At 41.4% G+C, this 22,833-nt stretch overlaps 3 protein-coding genes across 3 annotated transcripts; all 3 read left to right on the top strand.

Annotated features, from left to right (window-relative positions):
* Positions 1-7,709: 7,709 nt before the first annotated feature.
* On the top strand, positions 7,710-8,645 carry or8a1 (olfactory receptor family 8 subfamily A member 1). The gene has a single exon (XM_002932371.2). It carries the CDS (start codon positions 7,710-7,712, stop codon positions 8,643-8,645), a length of 936 nt encoding a protein of 311 aa, XP_002932417.2.
* A 5,397-nt stretch (positions 8,646-14,042) lies between these two features.
* On the top strand, positions 14,043-14,984 carry LOC100492592 (olfactory receptor 1444). Its single transcript, XM_002932373.3, has one exon. The coding sequence runs from the start codon at positions 14,043-14,045 to the stop codon at positions 14,982-14,984; it is 942 nt and encodes a 313-aa protein (XP_002932419.3).
* A 1,912-nt stretch (positions 14,985-16,896) lies between these two features.
* LOC116409530 (olfactory receptor 1444-like) lies at positions 16,897-18,688 on the top strand (the record flags this gene model as incomplete). Its single annotated transcript, XM_031898186.1, has 2 exons — positions 16,897-17,789; positions 18,661-18,688. Coding segments are annotated over exons 1-2 (921 nt in total), but the record flags the coding sequence as incomplete, so codon positions are not given.
* Between the last annotated feature and the right edge of the window lie 4,145 nt (positions 18,689-22,833).

The raw sequence follows: 22,833 nt of genomic DNA on the forward strand, positions 1-22,833 counted from the left end.
CTTATTGGGGCAGAACAGCCCTATTGGGTTTATTTCATGGTTAAATGATTCCCTTTTCTCTGTAATAATAAAACAGTACCTGTACTTGATCCCAACTAAGATATAATTACCCTTTATTGGGGGCAGAACAGCCCTATAGGGTTTATTTCATGGTTAAATGATTCCCTTTTCTCTGTAATAATAAAACAGTACCTGTACTTGATCCCAACTAAGATATAATTACCCCTTATTGGGGGCAGAACAGCCCTATTGGGTTTATTTCATGGTTAAATGATTCCCTTTTCTCTGTAATAATAAAACAGTACCTGTACTTGATCCCAAGTAAGATATAATTACCCCTTATTGGGGCAGAACAGCCCTATTGGGTTTATTTCATGGTTAAATGATTCCCTTTTCTCTGTAATAATAAAACAGTACCTGTACTTGATCCCAAGTAAGATATAATTACCCCTTATTGGGGCAGAACAGCCCTATGGGGTTTATTTAATGGTTAAATGATTCCCTTTTCTCTGTAATAATAAAACAGTACCTGTACTTGATCCCAACTAAGATATAATTACCCCTTATTGGGGGCAGAACAGCCCTATTGGGTTTATTTCATGGTTAAATGATTCCCTTTTCTCTGTAATAATAAAACAGTACCTGTACTTGATCCCAACTAAGATATAATTACCCCTTATTGGGGGCAGAACAGCCCTATTGGGTTTATTTCATGGTTAAATGATTCCCTTTTCTCTGTAATAATAAAACAGTACCTGTACTTGATCCCAACTAAGATATAATTACCCCTTATTGGGGCAGAACAGCCCTATTGGGTTTATTTAATGGTTAAATGATTCCCTTTTCTCTGTAGTAATAAAACAGTACCTGTACTTGATCCCAACTAAGATATAATTACCCCTTATTGGGGGCAGAACAGCTCTATTGGGTTTATTTAATGGTTAAATGATTCCCTTTTCTCTGTAATAATAAAACAGTACCTGTACTTGATCCCAACTAAGATATAATTACCCCATATTGGGGGAAGAACAATCCTATTGGGTTTAATTACTGTTAAAATAATTTTTTAGTAGAGTTAATGTAGGAGATCCAAATTACAGAAAGACCCCTTATCCGGAAAACCCTGGGTCCCGAGCATTCTGAATAACGGGTCCCATACCTGTATATATATTAACATATAGGGAGGGATTTACGAAAACTAATTTTTTGGGGGTTAATATTTATTAGAAACCACTAATAAACTTATTTCTAAGAATGTCAGTCATTTATCAAAAGATCCAAACTGAAAAAATAACTAAAAAAGTCACGGAAAAGTCATGAAAACCAGAACTTTTTCCATTTGTTGCTCAATAACTGTGACTTTTTCATTTTGTTACACAAAAGCCAGCATAAATAAACCCAAATACCTCTAAACCCACAAAGAAAGATCTACCAATAGTAAAAGGGATAACTGCCATTGATTTCTACATCTCAACAGGTTTTAGATGGTGTATTTTTGTATGCAAAATGATGGTGGTTTTGTCACATAATAAATCACAAAAAATCATATTTTTTTCTGTGACAGATTTGGGTTTTTGGCATATAAAAACTCAAACCAAAAAAATCGACTTTTTGATTTATTGTGCAAAAACTCAATATAAATTATGGTTTCCAAAACTCAAAATTTCAATATTTATTACCATGAATGTAAAACTTTGTCATCTACAAGCTCGCAAGTTTGTGTAGAAGTCAATGGGAGTCTTGGGAGTCAATGGGACTCTTGGGAGTCAATGGGAGTCTTGGGAGTCAATGGGACTCTTGGGAGTCAATGGGAGTCTTGGGATTCAATGGGAGTCTTTGGAGTCAATGGGACTCTTGGAAGTCCATGGGAGTCTTGGGATTCAATGGGAGTCTTGGGAGTCAATGGGAGTTATTGGGACTCTTCGGAGTCAATAGGAGTCTTGGGATTCAATGGGAGTCTTTGGAGTCAAGGGGACTCTTGGAAGTCAATGGGAGTCTTGGGATTCAATGGGAGTCTTGGGAGTCATTGGGACTCTTCGGAGTCAATGGGAGTCTTGGGATTCAATGGGAGTCTTGGGAGTCAATGGGAGTCATTGGGACTCTTCGGAGTCAATGGGAGTCTTGGGATTCAATGGGAGTCTTGGGAGTCAATGGGAGTCAATGGGAGTCTTGGGAGTCAATGGGAGTCTTTATCTGCATTTCAAAATAATTATACTTTTTGAACTTCAATCATTGGTCTCAATTTTCTCCATTTTTTTTGGTGTATTATTGTGGGAGGGTCGTCCTAGGCAAAATGTATGCAGTTTTTCAATTCAAGTTTTCAATTTTTTTTTTGAGAGTTCGTAGACCTATTGATAATGATGGATAGAATATGAATTAAATTTTTTTTTGTTTTAGGCGTCCCTAGGCGTTCCCTAGGAAGGGAAGGGCTGTTACTCACAATTCAGTTGGAGATGAGAGAAAAGTTCAGTCCCTGAAGACACTTCAGCAGCTCCACTGGAACAAACCAGACTCCCGGGGGGTGAAGCAATGAGACACATGCGAGAGGAAACAGACAGCAGTTGAGGAGCTCCCTAGTCCCTAGATGTCTCCCACATGAGAGTGCAGCAGGTCCCAGCACTCACAATAGGGCACAAAGGGTGCAGTAGCTCCACAAGGGATCCGGTGTCTCAGTCTCAGTGGACTAGTGGCTGATACAAAACCACTCACAGTTTAGAAGGAACCCAACTTCTCCTCTTCTTCCCCTGGTCAGGATGGCCGACTGGCTGTGGCACAGACTCACACTGGCCGCTGATGCCTTGAACACACTAGCCCAACAGGTAACAGAAGGACACTAGTCCCAGTGGGCTGCAGCCTGCAACGGATTCACATCTGCCTGGTAACTGAACCGGCTGCAAATAAAACTGTCTGCTCCTTTGTCTCCCTAACAAATCTTTTCTCTCCCTTCACCTGCCTGGTTTCATATTCCTGTTCCCGGGCTCTGGAAATGGAACCGTGCCAGTCCTGCTGGCAGTTGGCTGGATATTCCATTCCTCCCTGTACGGCTGAAACATGAACTAGTTCCTAGTTAATGCTACTATAGGCTACGGGGTGAAGGCTACGAGCTGTTCAAAGAAACCTCTACTGAGCTTGACAATATGATGCAATTAATAACCTGAAACTGTCAATTAATCTAAGCAAAATGGTAATAAATATTGAGCATATGGAAGGCTTGAGGCGGCTTCTACTTGGTCTGGTCTGCTAAGCAAAGCAAATAGAGGGCAAAAGATACCAAAAGATACACCAAACCCAGTATGAGACTATTTCTCGCCAGCGTGAGCCCTCACATGTGTTGGAGGCTGAGGTGTTGTGCAACTGTAACTCACGGAAATGTTGGCCACCATTCTCTATCTAACCCTAAGTCTGTACCCTGGGAACCCTACTCTGGGCACCAGTACACCTGGGATAATAATCCCTCTACAATCCTTGTTGGAGCTAGAGCTGCTCACTAGCTAGCCCTAACTATCTGTCATACCTAGTGTGACCTATAAAAGAACTTGCGTGGCCTGTCTGGGCCTACCTATACCCAGGTTCCACTTTTTCTCTCCCCACCTGCCTGCTCAGATGGAGATCTAACAAAATGGACTCCTTCCACATGGCTGCTCAGCCTTTTATAATATAACACACATAACACATAACACACACACATAACACACATAGCCCCCTTATGGCTAAACTGTGGAACTGCAAAGGTCATGCTTTGACCCAGGAAAGGGATTTACTTCCCATTATATTGAGGACCCCCTATGGCCTTCTAAATAACTAGGGGACTGTCAGAGAGAAAAGGGCATAATTTACCAGACCCCTATACCTATTAAACATTTATTCACATGTATCATCTGTGTAGCCTCTAACTTACTGAGGGAACAGAAAGACTGGCAGGAAGGGCTGATCAACCACTCCCTTAATTGGCAGCTAGAAGCAGGGGGGGGTAGTCCTTCTACAGCTATGAAATTCAGTGCACTACCTGCTAACTTTATCGAATGTATACAACAAATATTTATAGCTGCCACCTATGGATTCAATGAATCCCACTCCCAACCCAGTGCTGGACTGGCCAACCAGAATACCAGGAAAACTCCCGGTGGGCCCAGAATTCAGTGAGAGATGTTATGATACCAGTTCTACATCTCAAAAATAGCTACACCCCATTCCAGGTGACAGTGTTGGTGTGTATCCAACTGCCTGCTGAGCACTTTGGGTAGCAGAGATTGGCTGCAGTTGTCTAAACCCCAATGCAAGTTTCCAATACAGGTTATAAAATAGTCTCCATGGAAGTTTTGAATAAAACCGAGGTTGGAGAATTTATTCACCAGTCCAGTAAAAGTAATTATCTGCAATGGTTTTTACTTGTTTATTTGATTTTCTCATCTTCATTCTCCTATTAACTACTTCCATAGTTGTCTCTCCATGGTGGACCTCTGTTGCTCCTCTGTCATTACCCTAGAATGATGGCTGACCTTGTTTCCCAGATAAAATCTATTTTATTCTGTGGTTGCGCTCTTCAGTCCCTCGCCATTGCTGCCCGGGAGTTCCAGCAGAAGCTCAGAGTTAGGTGATACATTAAGGGCTTCATTGCAGCTAGACCTGAGGACTAAGCAAATCATAATAGTTTCCAGTTTAGTTGTGATAAGTCCAGAGAAAAAATATTGTACTCCCTTCATCTGGAAAGTACCATCACCAGGGTCTCTTTCTGATGGTATCAAATGGTCACTCCCCTTTCTGCTGGCCACTACGCTGCCCAAGGGTGACTTTGGCTTGCTATATTGGCTGATCTTACTGGGGAATGATAAATATACCCTTCGGTGTGGCTGTAACTGATCTTGTTCACATTTCAAATGAGGTGGGTGGTACAAAAACAAATGCCCGTAACCAGTTTGTTTAATAATCCAATTCAATAATCAAATCAAATGTGCGAAAGGCAGAAGAAATCCTGGGAAGAAAACCAACCAGAGAGAAGAGGTTAAATGTGGTTTGTATGGATCCCTGGGGGGATTTTGGGTTTTTTAGCGGTGTCCGCCCGGCCAGTCCAACCCTGAACTTCACTCAGGAGCCCCCATAGGGAAGAAGCCAGTCTGTAGTCGGCTATTAAATCTGCCCTATAATAAATAACCCCCCAAAAATGAAGGCAATAGCAATGCCCACTTGAGCTGAGATTAACCATAAATCAACGTCCTCACATTTTATCCAAAAATAAACAGTGGCTTCGGCCTACTCAATTAAAACTATTCATTAAACTAAATGTATATGTGCCGCTCCATTTTTGGAGAATAGATGAGTATGAGGACGGCTGTCCCTGACATTTGACCCTGAGACCCTTTGAGGTCTAAAAGGTCTTGACGGTGCCAGTCCTTGTAGTGCCAGTAACAGGCCAACAGAACTACTTATTCACTCATCTGGTTTCTAATTAGGGATGCACCGAAACCCCAAACCCACCCCGAGGGATACCGAACCGTATCCGAATGCTAATTAGGATAAACAATTAACCCTTCCGGTGTTAATTAGGATACGGATTCAGTTCAGCGCAGAGCAAGGATTTGGCCAAAACCGAATCCGGTGCATCCTTATTCTAATAAATGAGTATTATTGTTACTTTTCTGCCTTCCCCACATTTATTTCTTTATTTAACCTTCAGTCGTTGGTTTGTAGTCAGAATATGAACAGGAGATTTCCGGGCCTGTGCTTTCAATCTCAACTGCTGAGCGTCAGACCATAGACCTATACATTGTAAGGAAGAACGTTTGGTTTCATTGCCAGGAGTCTTCCTGCTTCTCATATAAATAAGGAATCCTCACAAATGTCTGGCACACATTGGGGCACATTTACTAACCCACGAACGGGTCGAAATGAGTCCGATTGCGTTTTTTTCGTAATGATCGGTATTTTGCGATTTTTTCGTATTTTTTGCGATTTTTTCGGCTTCCTTACGAATTTTTCGTTACCAATACGATTTTTGCGTAAAAACACGAGTTTTTCGTAGCCATTACGAAAGTTGCGTAAAATCTGGCGATTTTTCGTAGCGTTAAAACTTGCGCAAAAAGTTGCGCTTTTTTCGTAGCGTTAAAACTTACGCGAAACTTTGCACCTTTTAAGTTTTAACGCTACGAAAAAGGCGCAACTTTTCGCGTAAGTTTTAACGCTATGAAAAAAGCGCAACTTTTTACGCAACTTTCGTAATGGCTACGAAAAACTTGCGTTTTTACGCAAAAATCGTATTGGTAACGAAAAATTCGTAAAGACTCCGAAAAAATCGCAACAAATACGAAAAAGTCGCAAAATGTTCGTTTTCAAGTCTGAACTTTTCCAATTCGGGTCGGATTCGTGGGTTAGTAAATCAGCCCCATTGTGTCCGACCTATCATTTGTAAGGTATAATTAAGGTATTAAATGATGTTGTAGAGTGTAAGCTCTTTTGGGCAGGGCTCTCTTCACCTCTTGTATCGGTTACTGATTGCTTTATATGTTACTCTGTATGTCCAATGTATAAACCCACTTATTGTACAGCGCTGCGGAATATGGTGGCACTTTATAAATAAATATTAAATAATAATATTTACGTTAGTCACTAGATAATAAGTCTAATTATATCATCAGTAGGGATCTACAGAGGGTTCCCTTGAGTTTCCTTCTAGTGAACGTTAGCAATAAAAATGAAGAAAGAGGCAGACTTTGCATAGCAATAACCAGAGTGCCTTACATATACTGTAGGTCATTACATGTCTTCTTAGAAGCCCAACCTCTCACTGGTGCTCCTCTATCCCAGGCCATGTCCTCCACAAATACAGGGAGAGGTTACATGGAATTCCTAGTGGGCTATTGGACACATTTCTGGGTACTTTCTTAACAAATGTCTGGCACACATTGTGTCCGACCTGTAATTTTTAAGGTGTGATTAAGGTATTAAATGATGTTATCTAAAAATAATATGTACGTTAGTCACTAGATAATAAGTCCAATTATATCATCAGTAGGGATCTACAGAGGGTTCCCTTGAGTTTCTTTCCAGTGAACGTTAGCAATAAAAATGAAGAAAGAGGCAGACTTCATTAGCTCTCTAGCAATAACCTACCATAAGTAGTCAGAATAGAGTGCCTTACATATACTGTAGGTCATTACATGTCTTCTTAGAAGCCCAACTTCTCACTGGTGCTCCTCTATCCCAGGCCATGTCCTCCACAAATACAGGGAGAGGTTACATGGAATTCATAGTGGGCTATTGGACACATTTCTGGGTACTTTCTTCCCCATATTTGGAATTAAATTCAGAATAAAAGTATGGCAGGTATATGATTGGTATTACTTCCTACTGACAGCCATAAAACCTTATTGTCAGATTTATGGATAAAAATATATTTGCCAAACTCGATTGCCTTTTAATTGTAAGCTCTGTGTGCAGACAGTCTCATAGATAAGCCGAGGCTATGGTCTGAAATAAGGATAAATGAGATGCTCCCAATCCTGACTGACGGAAGAGAAGGACCGAATGGAAGGCTGAAGTACTGTCTATAGACTTGTATGTGTTCAGAACCAGAACATCACCAGGGCATCTCCAATGAGAAATAATGGCCTCACAACCATCTTGTGTGAGTAGCGCGGTGCCTTAGACATCAATAATTGTACTTATTGAGATCTTTTCAAGGTTATTTTAGAATTGTTTATCTGCTCATCTCCATGGAAGTCTCAAATGAAACCAGAATAAGAGAATTTATTTTTACCGGGCTGGCCAACAGTCGCATACAAGGCTTTATCTTCTTCGTATTATTTTTCTTTGTGTATGTGATAACAGTGGTGGGGAACAGCGGCATGGTGGCTCTGGTCTGTAACACTTCTCAACTCCAGACCCCCATGTACTGCTTCCTTGGCTGTCTCTCCATGGTGGACCTCTGCTACTCCTCTGTCATTGCCCCTAAAATGCTGGCCGACCTTGTATCCAGAGTCAAGTCCATATCATTCATTGGCTGCGCTCTTCAGTTCTTCTTCTTTGCGGCCTTGGCTGCAACTGAGTCCCTGCTCCTCTCATGCATGTCGTATGATCGATATGTGGCCATATGCCGCCCCCTCCACTATAGCTTGATCATGACAGAGAAGAAGTCCATTGGGCTAATCCTCACTGCCACTTCTATTGGATTCTCTCAGTCATCTGTGCAGACTGTTTGTATATTCAGCCTGAGGTACTGTGGTTGGAACCAGATAGACCATTTCTATTGTGAGGTTCCACCTCTGCTGAAGCTCTCCTGTTCTGATACTTTTTCTTGTGACTTGGTCACCATTTTCTTCTTCTGCTCTTTTGGCATGGCGTCCATGATGATAATTGTTGTATCTTATTTATTAATAGTCTCATCCATCTTGGGGATAAATTCAACTACAGGCAGAAGGAAAGCATTTAGCACTTGTTCTTCTCACCTTACATGTGTATGTATCTTCTATGGGACAACACTGTTTATCTACCTGCGCCCTCCATCCAGAAGTTTTGATAAAAAGGACAAAGTGGCCTCTGTCTTCTACACAATGGTCATTCCGATGCTTAATCCCCTTATATATAGCTTAAGGAACCAGGAGGTAATGAAAGCCCTTAAAACATCCATCAGATGTTCAAGTTCTCTATAATATCTCTCTCAGAAACCATAACGTTATGTCTTGTACATTACATAGACTTACTTGTGGGTTTGTGTGTGTGTGTGTGTGTATATATATATATACATTTGGGATAATTTGGAAGGTTTGATATTGGTGGACTATTGTCTTTCTTAACCCAAATGTAAGTGTCACTATGAAACTATCTATAAAATAGCAGTACAATATTTTGCCCCCATAAATAATAATCACATTTAAAATTGCTTTATGTGTTTTCTTAATGAAGTCATGTTCTCAATTAGTCGGAAAAACAGTATTACTGAGATAATGATGTGCCTATTGTTTGGCTGATTACTTATATTATATATACTTATACTTAGAAAAGTGTTGTGGTGAAAAGATGGTGTAATGGACTTCAAACTTGGCTAGTCTTAAAAGGCACGCGTCCATCAAGTTCAACCATAACGCCTATATATAACCTGCCTAACTACTAGTTGATCCAGAGGAAGGCAAAAAACCCCATCTGAAGCCTCTCTAATTTGCCGCAGAGGGGAAAAAATTCCTTCCTGACTCCAAGATGGAAATCGGACCAGTCCCTGGCTAAGGTTACCTATGTGCCAAGCTTTTAAAGATAGACACCAATTGGCAACAGAATAGTATTCATTCATGTTCTGTACCAGCCGGTGTCTGATCTTCCATCACTGCCTTGCCGCACATTACTGCTTGCCTGCCTTGCCGCACATTACTGCTTGCCTGCCTTGCCGCACATTATTGCTTGCCTGCCTTGCTGCACATTACTGCTTGCCTGCCCTGCCGCACATTACTGCTTGCCTGCCTTGCCGCACATTACTGCTTGCCTGCCTTGCCGCACATTACTGCTTGCCTGCCTTGCCGCACATTACTGCTGGCCTGCCTTGCCGCACATTACTGCTGGCCTGCCTTGCCGCACATTACTGCTGGCCTGCCTTGCCGCACATTACTGCTGGCCTGCCTTGCCGCACATTACTGCTTGCCTGCCTTGCCGCACATTACTGCCGGCCTGCCTTGCCGCACATTACTGCTTGCCTGCCTTGCCGCACATTACTGCTTGCCTGCCTTGCCGCACATTACTGCTGGCCTGCCTTGCCGCACATTACTTACCTGCAGCATGTATCAGCCATTCCCAGGTTAAAAGCATAAATAGAAATGCTACAAAACTGTTATGCACAAGGGTCAGCAGATGGGGAAATGTTGTGCATATGCAGTTCATCAAAATCATCCATCTTGATGACGTTGGCTTTGTAAAGATGGCGGCTGTGATTGAAGTAAGCATAGGAAGATTCTTGAGTGAAGCAGCTAGTTTCATATATCCTAATATAAAGCACGTGATCTAGGAGAGGAAGGGGTGGCAAATCATACAATGAGTATTTGAAAAGATGGGTTTTCTTGTCATTGGATTGATAAAAGACCAAAGTCCATCAACCCTTCCAACCGAACCCCAGTGCCCACACATAGACCCATACCAACTTATATATACACTCACATACATAAACTTGCATCAATACTAACTGTAGATATTAGTATCACAATAGCCTTGGATATTCTCCTTGTTTAAGAAATCATCCATAGGCAAATTCTGTGTCAGCCACTAATTAGATTGGGCTGAGCCAACAGTACAGCTATCTGGTGGGTCTTGAAACTCTGGCTCCTCTATTGTATAAACTGAGCTGGTTTAGCACATTTGCCTTTTTTGTATCAGTTATAACCATATTGTTATCATAAATCAATGGAGCCAAACTCTTATAACGCATCTTTTTACTAATAATATACTTAAAAAACATTTTGGGGTTAGTTTTAGCCTCTGCTGCAATCTGTTCCTCATTTTCTATCTTTGCCACTACACCCTAGATGCACTACACCCTAGATGCACTACACCCTAGATGCACTACACCCTAGTTGCACTACAACCTAGATGCACTACACCCTAGATGCACTACACCCTAGTTGCACTACACCCTTCCTCCACCAATACACCGGGGTCCTGCCTAGGATTAAGAGTCGCATGTAATGTTCCTACAGCACTTTTATTTGCCTCTAGGCTTACATGTGTATACTGTATACAATAGTTTCTTTGATGAAGGTCAGTTGTGCCGTGCCAAGGCAGATTGTATAAAGGGAAGAGAGCACTCTAATTTCATACATTTTGTTACTACATACTAAACATTTGCTTACATAAGCGGCTCTTCAACTGGGGGGCCGTTACCCCCAAGCAAATGTTGGACTCAATACAAATGTCTCAGATGTGTAGCCTTCAAAATGACCCCTATTATTTTACTCACATTTTAAAGGAACAGTAACACCAAAAAATGAAAGTGTATAAAAATAATTAATATATAATGTACTATTACCCTGCACTGGTAAAAGTTGTGTGTTTGCTTCATAAACACTACTACAGTTTATTTAAATACCCTGCTGTGTAGCCATGGGGGCAGCCATTTAAATTGAAAAAAAGGAGAAAAGGCACAGGTTACTAAACAGATAACAGATAAGTAGCATAGATTCCCATTGTATTCTACACAGTTATCTGTTATCTTCTTATGTAACCTGTGCCTTTTCTCCTTTTTTCAATTTAAATGGCTGCCCCCGGGGCTACACAGCAGCTATTTCTATTAACTATAGTAGACTTTCTGAAGCAAACACACAACTTTTACCAGTGCAGGGCAGCAGCACATTATATTTTAATTATTTTAAAACATTTTTATTTTTTAGTGTTACTGTTCCTTTAAAAAAGAAATTGGGAAACAGATAATTTACCCGCAGGAATTCATTTTCCCACATCACTGGGATCCACAGAGATTTCCTGTAACTTCCCCAGTGTCCGTGTTACCAATAAATAGAGATGGTTCCTCCGATTACGTTCATCACAACACCAGCACTAAGGCCTAATCCCAGGTAAGTGCACAACATGGCGCAGAACTGAGCACCGCTATTGGTTACCTGGTTACTACCATACTGGGCAACACGGAGATGAATTACTGGGAGGGATTCAGATGAAAGAAACATGGTTGAATATCCAGGAAAGTCTTCTTGTACCAAGAGCAGAACAATAAAACTTCCTTTTGAAGATATTGTGTTAATTGTAAAAATTGGTCTTAATTTCACATTTGCAGTTCTTGGCCGGCACTGTTGGTCGGCACTGAGTGGAACTGTGGCAACTAGGTAGAGATTAGGGACAAACTTATTACAGTTTGAGACTGGGATTTTAGAGCATCAAAAATTTTAAAAAAATGTGTCTCTGGCCTTCCAAAACTTGCCCCAAAGTCAGGAATTCAAAAATAACTCCCTGGTTTGGGGGCACTGAGAGCAACATCCAAGGGTTGGGGAGCAACATGTTGCCCCAGAGCCACTGGTCGGGGATCACTGTACTAAGGGAATCCTCTCTATTCTCAGAATTATCAATGCTCGAGTTTGATTTTGCTTTCTCGTGTTTTTTCACGCTTAAAAATCTCGTATTCGAGTCATGGTTCAAAAAATCGAATTTCTGGTATTTATTAAGTGCAAAATAAAACAAAACTGGAATGTAAAAATTTGCCATGTAAAAGCTTGTGAGTTTCTATAGAAGCTGATTGGAACTGTCATACTCTCAAAGTTGAATTTTTGGAGTTTTATCGAGCTCGTAAACTCAAAAAATTTAAGATATTAAAGTTTTTTATTTGAACGAGTTTTTCTTATTAATAAATAAGTGACCGTTGGATACGCAAGTTTATTCGATTTAGAAAAACAAACTCAAATTCACGAACTCATAAACCGATAAATAAGCCCAGCGGTGTCTTGTCCTCTTCCAGTTCTAGAACTTCTTGGAAGTGGAAAACGATTGAAGTCAGAGCAAGGTTCTAAGCTCAAATGAGACTGGATTTATATGGTACATTCTGCATTTCATATCTCAGCCCGAAATCTGTTTAAGTACCGTGTCCCAAAGTGCTTTGTGTGTGTTTGTGCGTTTCTCTTTGTGTCTTTCTGCTTTCAACACAGAACTCATCTAAACAACTCAGGATAGAAATAAAGTAAAAGAAAAACAAAAAGCTTCCATCTAGGATTGTGTTTTGGTCAGGCCCAGTGGGGTGTGATGGAAACAATATGGGCCCGGTGAGGTCAAAGCATGATTGGCTAATAGCAATTAGTAATAATCCAAACTACAGGCGCTGTTTCTGGATTCTAAAATTGTGGGAGCCACACCGCCAATGCCATAGTCAGGGAACCCCATAATCATTCCAAACCCTTTGTAACAATCTGTGTTGGGTTTGTGTATGTTTTAGTGTAACTAATTATTCTTGTTGCCCTTCTACAAATCATTTGCACTGTATTAATTGGTTGTACAAACGAAAACCCTGAATTCATGTTGTGGTATAATAAATAGTAATATTCTAGTCATATGCACTTTCTAAAATAAAACTCCATTTTCCAACTGTCATCATCCTCATTTAATTTGTTTTTCTCTGCACCTTTTCCAGGATTTCTATGAGGTTTTTGTGATAGACAAGTGGCTGTAACCGTGCTGTACCCAAGCTGTGCTCTAAACAATGGCTGATTCATTCTTGTATCACTTGTCTCACATTGGGTGGTACGATCAAGCTTGCACTCCATTTGCCAGAATCCTTAAGCTCTAAAATGGGGAATGGCTCCATCAGTTGCTTCGCATGAAGAAATGAAGAACTTACAAAGTCCTTCTCTTAACGTTTGGATGCCCTTTGTTCTCCTGAACTTCGCTAAAAAATCCCTTTGTGTCTCCATCTGGAATTGGAATTGTCATCCAATCATCTCAGAGCTGTCTTTTTTACTCCACCCCCACTGGCTCCTACCTTGGACCTTTGTTTTTGTTGCTCCTTACTTCTGAGACCCTAGAGACCCTCCTATTCCTCAGCGAGGAATGCTTCCTCAAGTACCTTATATTAAACTCAGATGCTCAGAGCCCCAGCCACTGGCTAATCACTGTCTAATTTGTGTCTGAAAGTTATCAACACAAGTAGATTGCAAGCTTACGAGGGCAGAAATACACATTTCTTCATAAACCTTCTTCAAACTCATTAAATTAAACTCAGATACTACCCCTTACAGCATAAGTATCATACTGAGTTTTGGAATTAAGACTGAGAGCCCCAGCCACTGGCTAATCACTCTTTAATTTGTGTCTGGAAGTTATCAACAAAAGTAGATTGCAAGCTTACTAGGGCAGAAATACACATTTCTTAATAAACCTTAGTGCTTGTATATGTAGCCCTTATCCTGTATAGTAAAACACATCATTCATGCCACTGATAAAATCAGCAATACCTAGTTGAGTACAATAAGATCTAAACACAAAAATTGGGATCATATTTGTAAGCGGCCAATCCTATAAATTTTAGCCTATCTATTTAAATGTAAAGCACAGCAAACAATAATCAGATCTTCATGGAGCTTCAAAACGTAACCAAGGTAACTGAATTTACATTCACTGGGCTGGAGGCCAATCATTCACAGGTTCCTTTTCTTTTCATATTTTTTTTACTTGTTTACATGATAACTGTTGTGGGGAACAGCGGCATGGTGGCTCTGGTCTGCAGCACCCCTCATCTCCAGACCCCCATGTACTACTTGCTTAGTTGTCTCTCCATGGTGGACCTCTGCTACTCCTCTGTCATTGCCCCTAAAATGCTGGCCGACCTTATTTCCAAATTAAAGTCTATATCATTCATTGGCTGCGCTCTTCAGTTCTTCTTCTTTGCGGCCTTGGCTGGAACTGAGACTCTCCTCCTCTCGTGCATGTCGTATGATCGATACGTGGCCATATGCCGCCCCCTTCACTATAGGTCAATTATGACCAAGAACAAGTGCCTGTGGCTAATTCTTATGTCCTTTTCTATTGGATTCTCTCAGTCATCAGTACAGACCAAATGTATATTTGGCCTTGAGTTCTGCCGACGGAACCAGATAGACCATTTCTACTGTGACGTTCCTCCCTTGCTGAAGATCTCCTGTTCGGATACATTTCATTGTAACATGACGACAGTGTTCTTTATCTGCTCCTTTGGTGTAGGCTCAATGGTAAATATTCTTGTTTCCTACACACTCATTGTTTCATCAGTCCTACAGATAAAGTCTTCTGCAGGCAGAGGCCGGGCCTTCAGCACCTGTTCCTCTCACCTTACCTGCGTTTGTATCTTCTACTGGACAGTATTCTTCATATACCTGCGTCCTCCTTCCAGCAGTTTTGATAGACAAGACAAAGTGGCCTCTGTCTTCTACACAATGGTCATTCCAATGCTTAATCCCCTGATATATAGCCTGAGGAACCAAGAGGTGAAAAAAGCCTTATACAGGCTCACCACAAGATGCTTCAACACAATCCTGTAGATTGTTTGGGTTTGGCACAGCGTATCCCATACTTATATTTGGTCGTAAAAAGATATAAGCAAAGCACTTTCCAGGGCAATAGAGAAACAAGTCTAGAATGATTAAAACGCTCCTTAATAAAGTCCAGTATCACAAGATTTTATATGTCCCATATCGTATGGCAGCCCCAAACCCCAGGGGAGTATCTGGATTCTTTTCTAGGTGTGCTTAGTAGGAATAAAGCCCCTTCAACCAACCATAATTTCTGTGTAATCATTTAGGCTGGCTCAGTATAATCTCATGGTTCATCTTTATAGGAAGGTTTTCAGGCAGGAAGGGAACAATAAAGGCATTCAGTATAATCACATTTTTAAAAACAAACATAATTAGGTTGATAATGGATAATTTGCCCACAGGAGCTCAAGTTCCAACATCACTAGTATCCACAGAGATTTCCCTTGTGTCCATGTTACTGATAAAAAGCCATGAAGTTTCTCTCCTCCGATCACGTTCCAATCTTTCCTCTGATCACGTTCCAGGGCCCAAACACGGGTAAGTGCACAACATGATACAGAACTGAAGCTCATTATTGGTCCCTACCATACTGGGTAACACGGAGATGAATGATTGGACGGGATTCAGATTAAATGAACATGGCTTCCACAGCCCCAGCATCTCTCGGTATCCCTACATGTTGGCCACTGAATGTCCCTCCGTACCCACCGTTTTCCTTATTCCTCATCTTTGTTCCTCCTACTTCTTTCCACCTATTCTTAATTTTTCCCTCATTGGTATTTTCACTGGGATGAATTTGCTGAGAGAACTGGTTATTTTAAAAAAAAAAAAAAATCATGATGGAACATCATGTATCTGCCAAGAGCCCTTTGTCATTATATGTCGGACATTATTGTATAAATACAGTCAGAAGTTGGAATTAAGTTGGACGATGGGCAAAATGATTTCGTACTTTCTGCATTCAAATATATAGATTTATATTATTATGTGTATATGAGATAATTTGAATTTCTTTGTAATTGTTTCTGAATTAAGAGAAGAAAAATGAAAACCAATAAAAAGCTTCCGTCTACTAATGGGAATGTAATGGATCCAATGAGTACAAAGCCCAATGTGGTAGAGCCATAGAAATAAAGGGATCTGCTCAGTGATGTGGCTGCCAATGGAATAAGAGTTTTGCACTAGAAACATAGGAAGAGAATATGCCTTTACAAGTCCCCTATTATACTCATAGAGTGGGGGTACCTGGCCATTGTCTGAAGATGCTGAGGGGCCACACTGAAGGGGGATTATACTGACTGGCTAGCTACACTACCTATAAAGCTATTATAGATGAAAGGGCTGATGGTGGGACACCCATGCATTGGTGGGCTCTAGGCAACAGTAATATTTACATATTTTTGGTTAAACAATGTCATTGATGACACAATGATGATAGTCAAAACTTTCCTCTGTTTTCAATAGAAATCCCTTACCACCAACCCTGCCCAGGGGAAGAAATGTTTGCCACAATTATTACTGAATTATTGGCCAAGTTTGCCACAGGGGTGAGAGGGATCCTTCTTTGTCACTTAATCTCGATTTAGTTGACTGTGGCCAAGCAGAAGGAGAAGTAGTCAGCCTCAATTTGGTCAGCAGACCCTATGGACTCTATCTAGGAGTAGCTGCTCGGAAGGGAGATCTGGAACTAGTTTTGCCAAAAGAAGCGGAACTTCCTCTTGAAGGTTGGCGAACGATTTTGGTATCTTCCATTCGGTCTTGTAAGTCTTTCAATTGTCGTTGAAGGTCAGCTATTTTATTTGTATGGTAGGAAGTCTTAGCTACCAGCTCATCTACCTTATCTTCTGCCCTTTTGTATCACTTACCATGGTTTTGATCTTTAAAAGTAAATAATAAATCGTTTTAGAAAGAGATCTCCATGGAGGTTCAGAACGTAACCAAGGTAACTGAATTTCTATTTACTGGGCTGGAGGCAAATCATACGCACGTTCTTTTCCTTTTCATATTGTTTTTAATGGTTTATTTAATAACAATTATAGGGAACAGTGGCATGGTGGCTCTGGTCTGTTATACGCCCCATCTCCAGACCCCCATGTACTGCTTCCTTGGTTGTCTCTCCATGGTGGACCTCTGCTACTCCTCTGTCATTGCCCCTAAAATGCTGGCCGACCTTGGTTCCAGAGACAAGTCCATATCATTCATTGGCTGCGCTCTTCAGTTCTTCTTCTTTGCTGCCTTGGCTGTAACGGAAGCTCTCCTCCTCTCGTGCATGTCGTATGATCGATACGTGGCCATATGCCGCCCCCTTCACTATAGCTCGATCATGACCAAGAACAAGTGCCTGTGGCTAATCCTTATGTCCTTTTCTATTGGATTCTCTCAGTCATCAGTACAGACCAAATGTATATTTAGTCTTGAGTTCTGCCGACGGAACCAGATAGACCATTTCTACTGTGACGTTCCTCCCTTGCTGAAGATCTCCTGTTCGGAAACATTTCATTGTAACATGGTAACTGTGTTCTTTATCTGCTCCTTTGGTGTAGGCTCAATGGTAAATATTCTTGTTTCCTACACACTCATTGTTTCATCAGTCCTACAGATAAAGTCTTCTTCAGGCAGAGGCCGGGCCTTCAGCACCTGTTCCTCTCACCTTACCTGCGTTTGTATCTTCTACTGGACAGTATTCTTCATATACCTGCGCAGCAGTTTTGATAGACGAGACAAAGTGGCCTCTGTCTTCTACACAATGGTCATTCCAATGCTTAATCCCCTGATATATAGCCTGAGGAACCAAGAGGTGAAAAAAGCCTTATACAGGCTCACCACAAGATGCTTCAACACAATCCTGTAGAAATATCCTCTGAGTGTAGTAAGTCTGAGTTCTGGGTTTGACACGGTGTATCCCATACTCACATTGTGGAGTTCGGCCTTCATGGTGCAACAAAACATAAGTATTATACAGGGCAGGTAGACAACAGGGCCATTTTGATTTGCACATCATTCAGCTGTTGTAGAATGGCCTCTGCACTTCATTCAGGAACATTAAGCAGCAATCTATCCAAGAAGGATGGGCACTGGGAGATAAGTGGGTGTCCCCCTCCTGCCCACCCCCTAACTTGCGCATTATTGAGGCTCAACAGGGCCCTGTCCTAACTGCCCACCCTACCTAACTGCCTACCCTAACTGCCCTATCTACCTACCCGCCTGCCCTACCCCAACCTGTGAGTGCAGCTTTCCATAGAGCACAACTTTCACCCCAGAGGAACCTTAATGACCCCTTCTATTTTTAGAGCTAGCAAACACTGATTGGCTCCTCAACGCCCACTAACAACTGATGGGCAGTTTAGGGTTACGGCAGCCAATAAGGAAAAGAGAGAAAGTGTTACGTACCAATAGGGGGGGCTACTAACAAATGCAGGTCAGTTGACCATAAAACCATAGTTTGCCGATTTACGTTAAAAACACACCAAATGCTCCTAAAATTCCAGAGATGGTTCTTCCTTTAATCCCTTTGGGGATAATAAAACAATTTAAAAATTATCTCATTAATAAGGTCCGGTATCAAGAAATTGTATAGACAAGAGAATAGACACATTCCCGTCTTCTCTTTCCAACCACTGCTCGGTTGCCGGGTTAAATTGGAACCCTAGCAACCAGATAGCTCCAAACTGAAGTTCCAAACTGAAGAGATGCTGAACAAAAAGATAAATAGTTCAAAAACCACAAACAATAAAAAAGAAGACCAATTGCAAATTGTCTCAGAAGACAAGAAGAAGTTTATTTTAATGTGAACAAAATGTGGAATAAAAGTGCTGGAGCACTGGGAGTGCAGGTCTATCTATTTATATGTAACTAAGGTGTTGGGCCTCCACCAAGGCCCCTGCATGGTCCCAGAAGTTCCAGTGCCTCAATGTGGGTTCAACCAATCAAATTCACTCGCTATGCTATTACACACCAATGATTTTGTGGATAGAAGTCAGCTGGCAGGGGAATAGGCTTGGGGCCAAACAAGATACAAATCAGAAGGGGCTGGTTGGCCTCAATGATGACCACAAACCAGGAGGTTTCCACCAGAAGAACCATTTGGAGAAAGAATTGGCAGCAGCAGAATAATAGGGCGATAAGAGGGAGGGGTTTGTGCAATCCCACCAAGTTCTCATCATTTCCTCTCTTGGTCGGAAAGTCCATAACCTGACTGCCCATCTAGTACAGACTCCCTCTACGACGATGGTCAAATCTTTCCTCCATTTTCAATAGAAATCCTCTTTTCCACCAATACTGCCCTGGGGGGGGGGGGGAAGTCTGACACAAATACTGGAGATTTTCATCTTTGTTTTATAGGGAAACTGCTCTTCAGGCAAGTTTATTGAGAAGATTTTACATCAGTTTCAGCATATATACATCACATTTACGAGGCAGAGTTACACAGTGTAATAAGGTTTTAGTATATGACATGTTTTGCAGTAACAAAAGTTGCACCAGCATTTTAAAATACATTATAACCTTATCTTTTGTATGCACTTTCCTTTCCCTTGTCATTGCTGTTTCCCTCGGATGTTGGCACATATTACAGTTACAAACATACTATCATAAAATGCTTTGAGAAAATACCGCCATAGCTCACTTAAGTGGATTTTTCTAGCCATTTTCCCCATATTTTTTCGTGCTTTTTGGGGGCTCCTCTAGTTTTATATATTAGACTTTCCATTGCACATAGGTGTTTGACTTCAGAGAGCCAATGTGAATATTTGGGGGGTGTTGAGTCTTTCCATTTCCTTGTTATTGCTTTTTTTGCTAAAAATAAACATTCTCTGGTGAATACACTAAGATGTTGCGTGAGTAGTTCTTTGAGCCCTATGCCTAGCAGACACACCTGGGGGGTTCTTGGGAGTTTCACCTCTATGATCAGGTCCAGCTTGTTCAAAACCTTGGTCCAATATTTGCCTAGGACCGAACATTCCCACACCATATGCATTAGTGTGGCGTTTTCTACATGGCATCTAGGGCATTCTGATGTTGTATTTGGGAAAATTTGATGCAGCTTAGCTGGAGTGTAATATGCTCTATGTACAAAATATAGTTGTATCATCCTATCTCTATAGTTAAGTGATGCTGTGAGGCAGCACTTCATCCCAACCATCATCATCTAGCGTTCCCAGGTCTGTTTCCCATTTTCCCCTTAGCTTCTCTAGGGGTTTGTTAAACATTTTGTTATGCAGAATAGCGTACAGTGAAGAGATTAGCCCTTTTGTGGAGCCTCGCATGATTAGGTCTACTGTTGAGTTTTGTGATATTTGGATAAGTGCTTTATTGTTTTGTAGTAGTATCTTTTTTTGTACTTGCATGTATTGCAACCACTGATTGGAAGGGAGCTGAAAGGTTTCTTTAAGATGATTAAAAGTAACCATTGTCCCATTTTGCCATATGTCCCCTATCCTGAGGATTCCACAATTCATCCATATTGGCATTTCGCCTAGTTTAGCTACATGTGGAAACCAGTAGTTACACCATAGGGGGGTTTGCGGAAGGAAGCCTTTAAATTTAAGGATTTGAGTCACCTTAGTCCAAATTAACCGAGCGTGTTGCATTACTACATTCTGGTATACTATGTTGGAGGGTTTTTTAATAGACAACCATTGGAAGGGTGTGCATTTATTCCCCACCAGCAAAGCTTGCATGTGGAAAAGAGTCTGATGGTGCGCCTCTTCCACCCAAGTAGCAAAATGACTCATTTGAGCCGCTAAGTAGTATAAATAAATATTGGGGAGCGCTACACCTCCCTTATCTTTATCTTTGGTGAGGGTAGTCAGACTCAGTCTGGGGCGGGATTTAGCCCATATTATCTGGCGGAATATAACTTCTAGTTTAGTAAAAAAGCTTTTTGCTATTTGAAGGGGCGCTTGTAGTAGCACATAAGTCAATTTAGGTAAAAGTATCATTTTTATTAATGGGATTCTGCCCATTGGACCTAGTGCAAGTGATTCCCATGCTTTAACTTTGGCAAGTGTTTTTCCCATCAGGGGGTTTACATTGAGTTCATTGAAATCCGTTAAAGGTAGTTTCACTTGAATTCCCAAATATGTAAACTGATTTTCTAGTGGAAATGGGAACTCTGGAGGGGCCTGGTGATCTGGGATTGGGTCTACTAGGAAGGTTATTGATTTTGTGGGGCTGGTGACTAGGCCAGAGATTTGCGTGAACTTTTCCGTTAGGGAAAAGAGGTTTTGTGGAGATTTGGTCCAATCTCCTAGATACACTAAGGTGTCATCTGCATATAATTGTATGCGCTCTTCCCTGTCACCAATACGCCAACCTTGTATACCAGTATGCTGCCGGATTGCTTGGGCAAAGGGCTCTATAGCCAATGCGAATAGGAGTGGGGACATTGGGCTTTGGGTGAATTATACATGAGCTGGACCCATTTAATATAATTTCTGCCAAAATTAAAACGTGCAAGCACCTGCCACATATATGGCCATTCCACCGTATCAAAAGCTTTGGCTATATCCAGTGCCACAATTGATCTTTGACCCAGATTATCATGTTTTGTGGCTAGGTTTAGATAAAGTCTTCTAATATTATCTGAGATGATGGTACTAAGTACATTGTTCATTCTAGCAGAAAGGACTTTTGCCAATATTTTTATATCCGCTGATAAGAGAGAGATAGGACGATATGCATCCATTTGGGTTGGGTTTTTCCCAGGTTTATTTAATAATACTATAGTAGCCTCATACATAGAGGGGGGGAGAACACCTTCTTCTTTACCACAGAGTAGTGTTTTTAAAAGGTGGGGGCCGAGTATCTCTTTAAAGTGTTTGTAGAATTCAATAGGGAGGCCGTCCGGACCTGTTGCTTTACGAGTTGGGAATGAGTCTATGGCTTCATACAATTCAGTGAGAGTAATGTCTTTATCTAACTCCTTTTTATAGTCCTCTGGAAGTCTAGGAAGAGCTAGGTTATTTAAGAATTCCCCTGTGTCTCTTTCAGTGTTGCTTATTTTAGATTGATAAATTTCATTGTAGAAACTTGTTAATAGGGAGGTTATTGCCTCAGGTTTAGTATGGTGAGTGCCCTCTGAGTCTACCAACTCTGGTATTGCTGGAGGGGATGAATGTTGTTTTGCAAGGTATGCCAGTAGTTTACCCGCACGTTCCCCTTGCTCAAAGGCTGCTTTGGCAAAGAGTTGTTTCCTCTTTGATTTTAACGTTAAGTAATTAGCATAGTTTTGTTGGGCAATTTTTAAGGCTGTATGGTATTGGTGGGAGGGGTTGTGTGAGGCCTTACTTTCAGCGAGTCGCACCCGATTTGCTAACTCATCTTGCTCAGAGGCTGAGTTACGTTTCACCGTGTTTATTTCAGTGTGAAAAATTCCCCGCATATATGCCTTAAACGTATCCCAGACCACCAAAGGACTGGCTGTATTTGCGTTTTACCCCAATGTTTCTATATATCTGTAACCTTGTTATGGGCTAAGGGGGCCCAGCCTGAAGGCCAGTTAGGGGGGGATTTGGGGTGAGTGCTTATTTGTGCCCTGGGTACCCCTGGAACTATAGCGGGGTGACTGTTACCCCAATGTTTCTATATATCCGTAACCTTGTTATGGGCTAAGGGGGCCCAGCCTGAAGGCCAGTTAGGGGGGGATTTGGGGTGAGTGCTTATTTGTGCCCTGGGTACCCCTGGAACTATAGCGGGGTGACTGTTACCCCAATGTTTCTATATATCTGTAACCTTGTTATGGGCCAAGGGGGCCCAGCCTGAAGGCCAGTTAGGGGGGGATTTGGGGTGAGTGCTTATTTGTGCCCTGGGTACCCCTGGAACTATAGCGGGGTGACTGTTACCCCAATGTTTCTAT

This window comes from Xenopus tropicalis, chromosome 3, assembly GCF_000004195.4.
Source record: "Xenopus tropicalis strain Nigerian chromosome 3, UCB_Xtro_10.0, whole genome shotgun sequence".
NCBI classification, from domain to species: Eukaryota; Metazoa; Chordata; class Amphibia; order Anura; family Pipidae; genus Xenopus; species Xenopus tropicalis.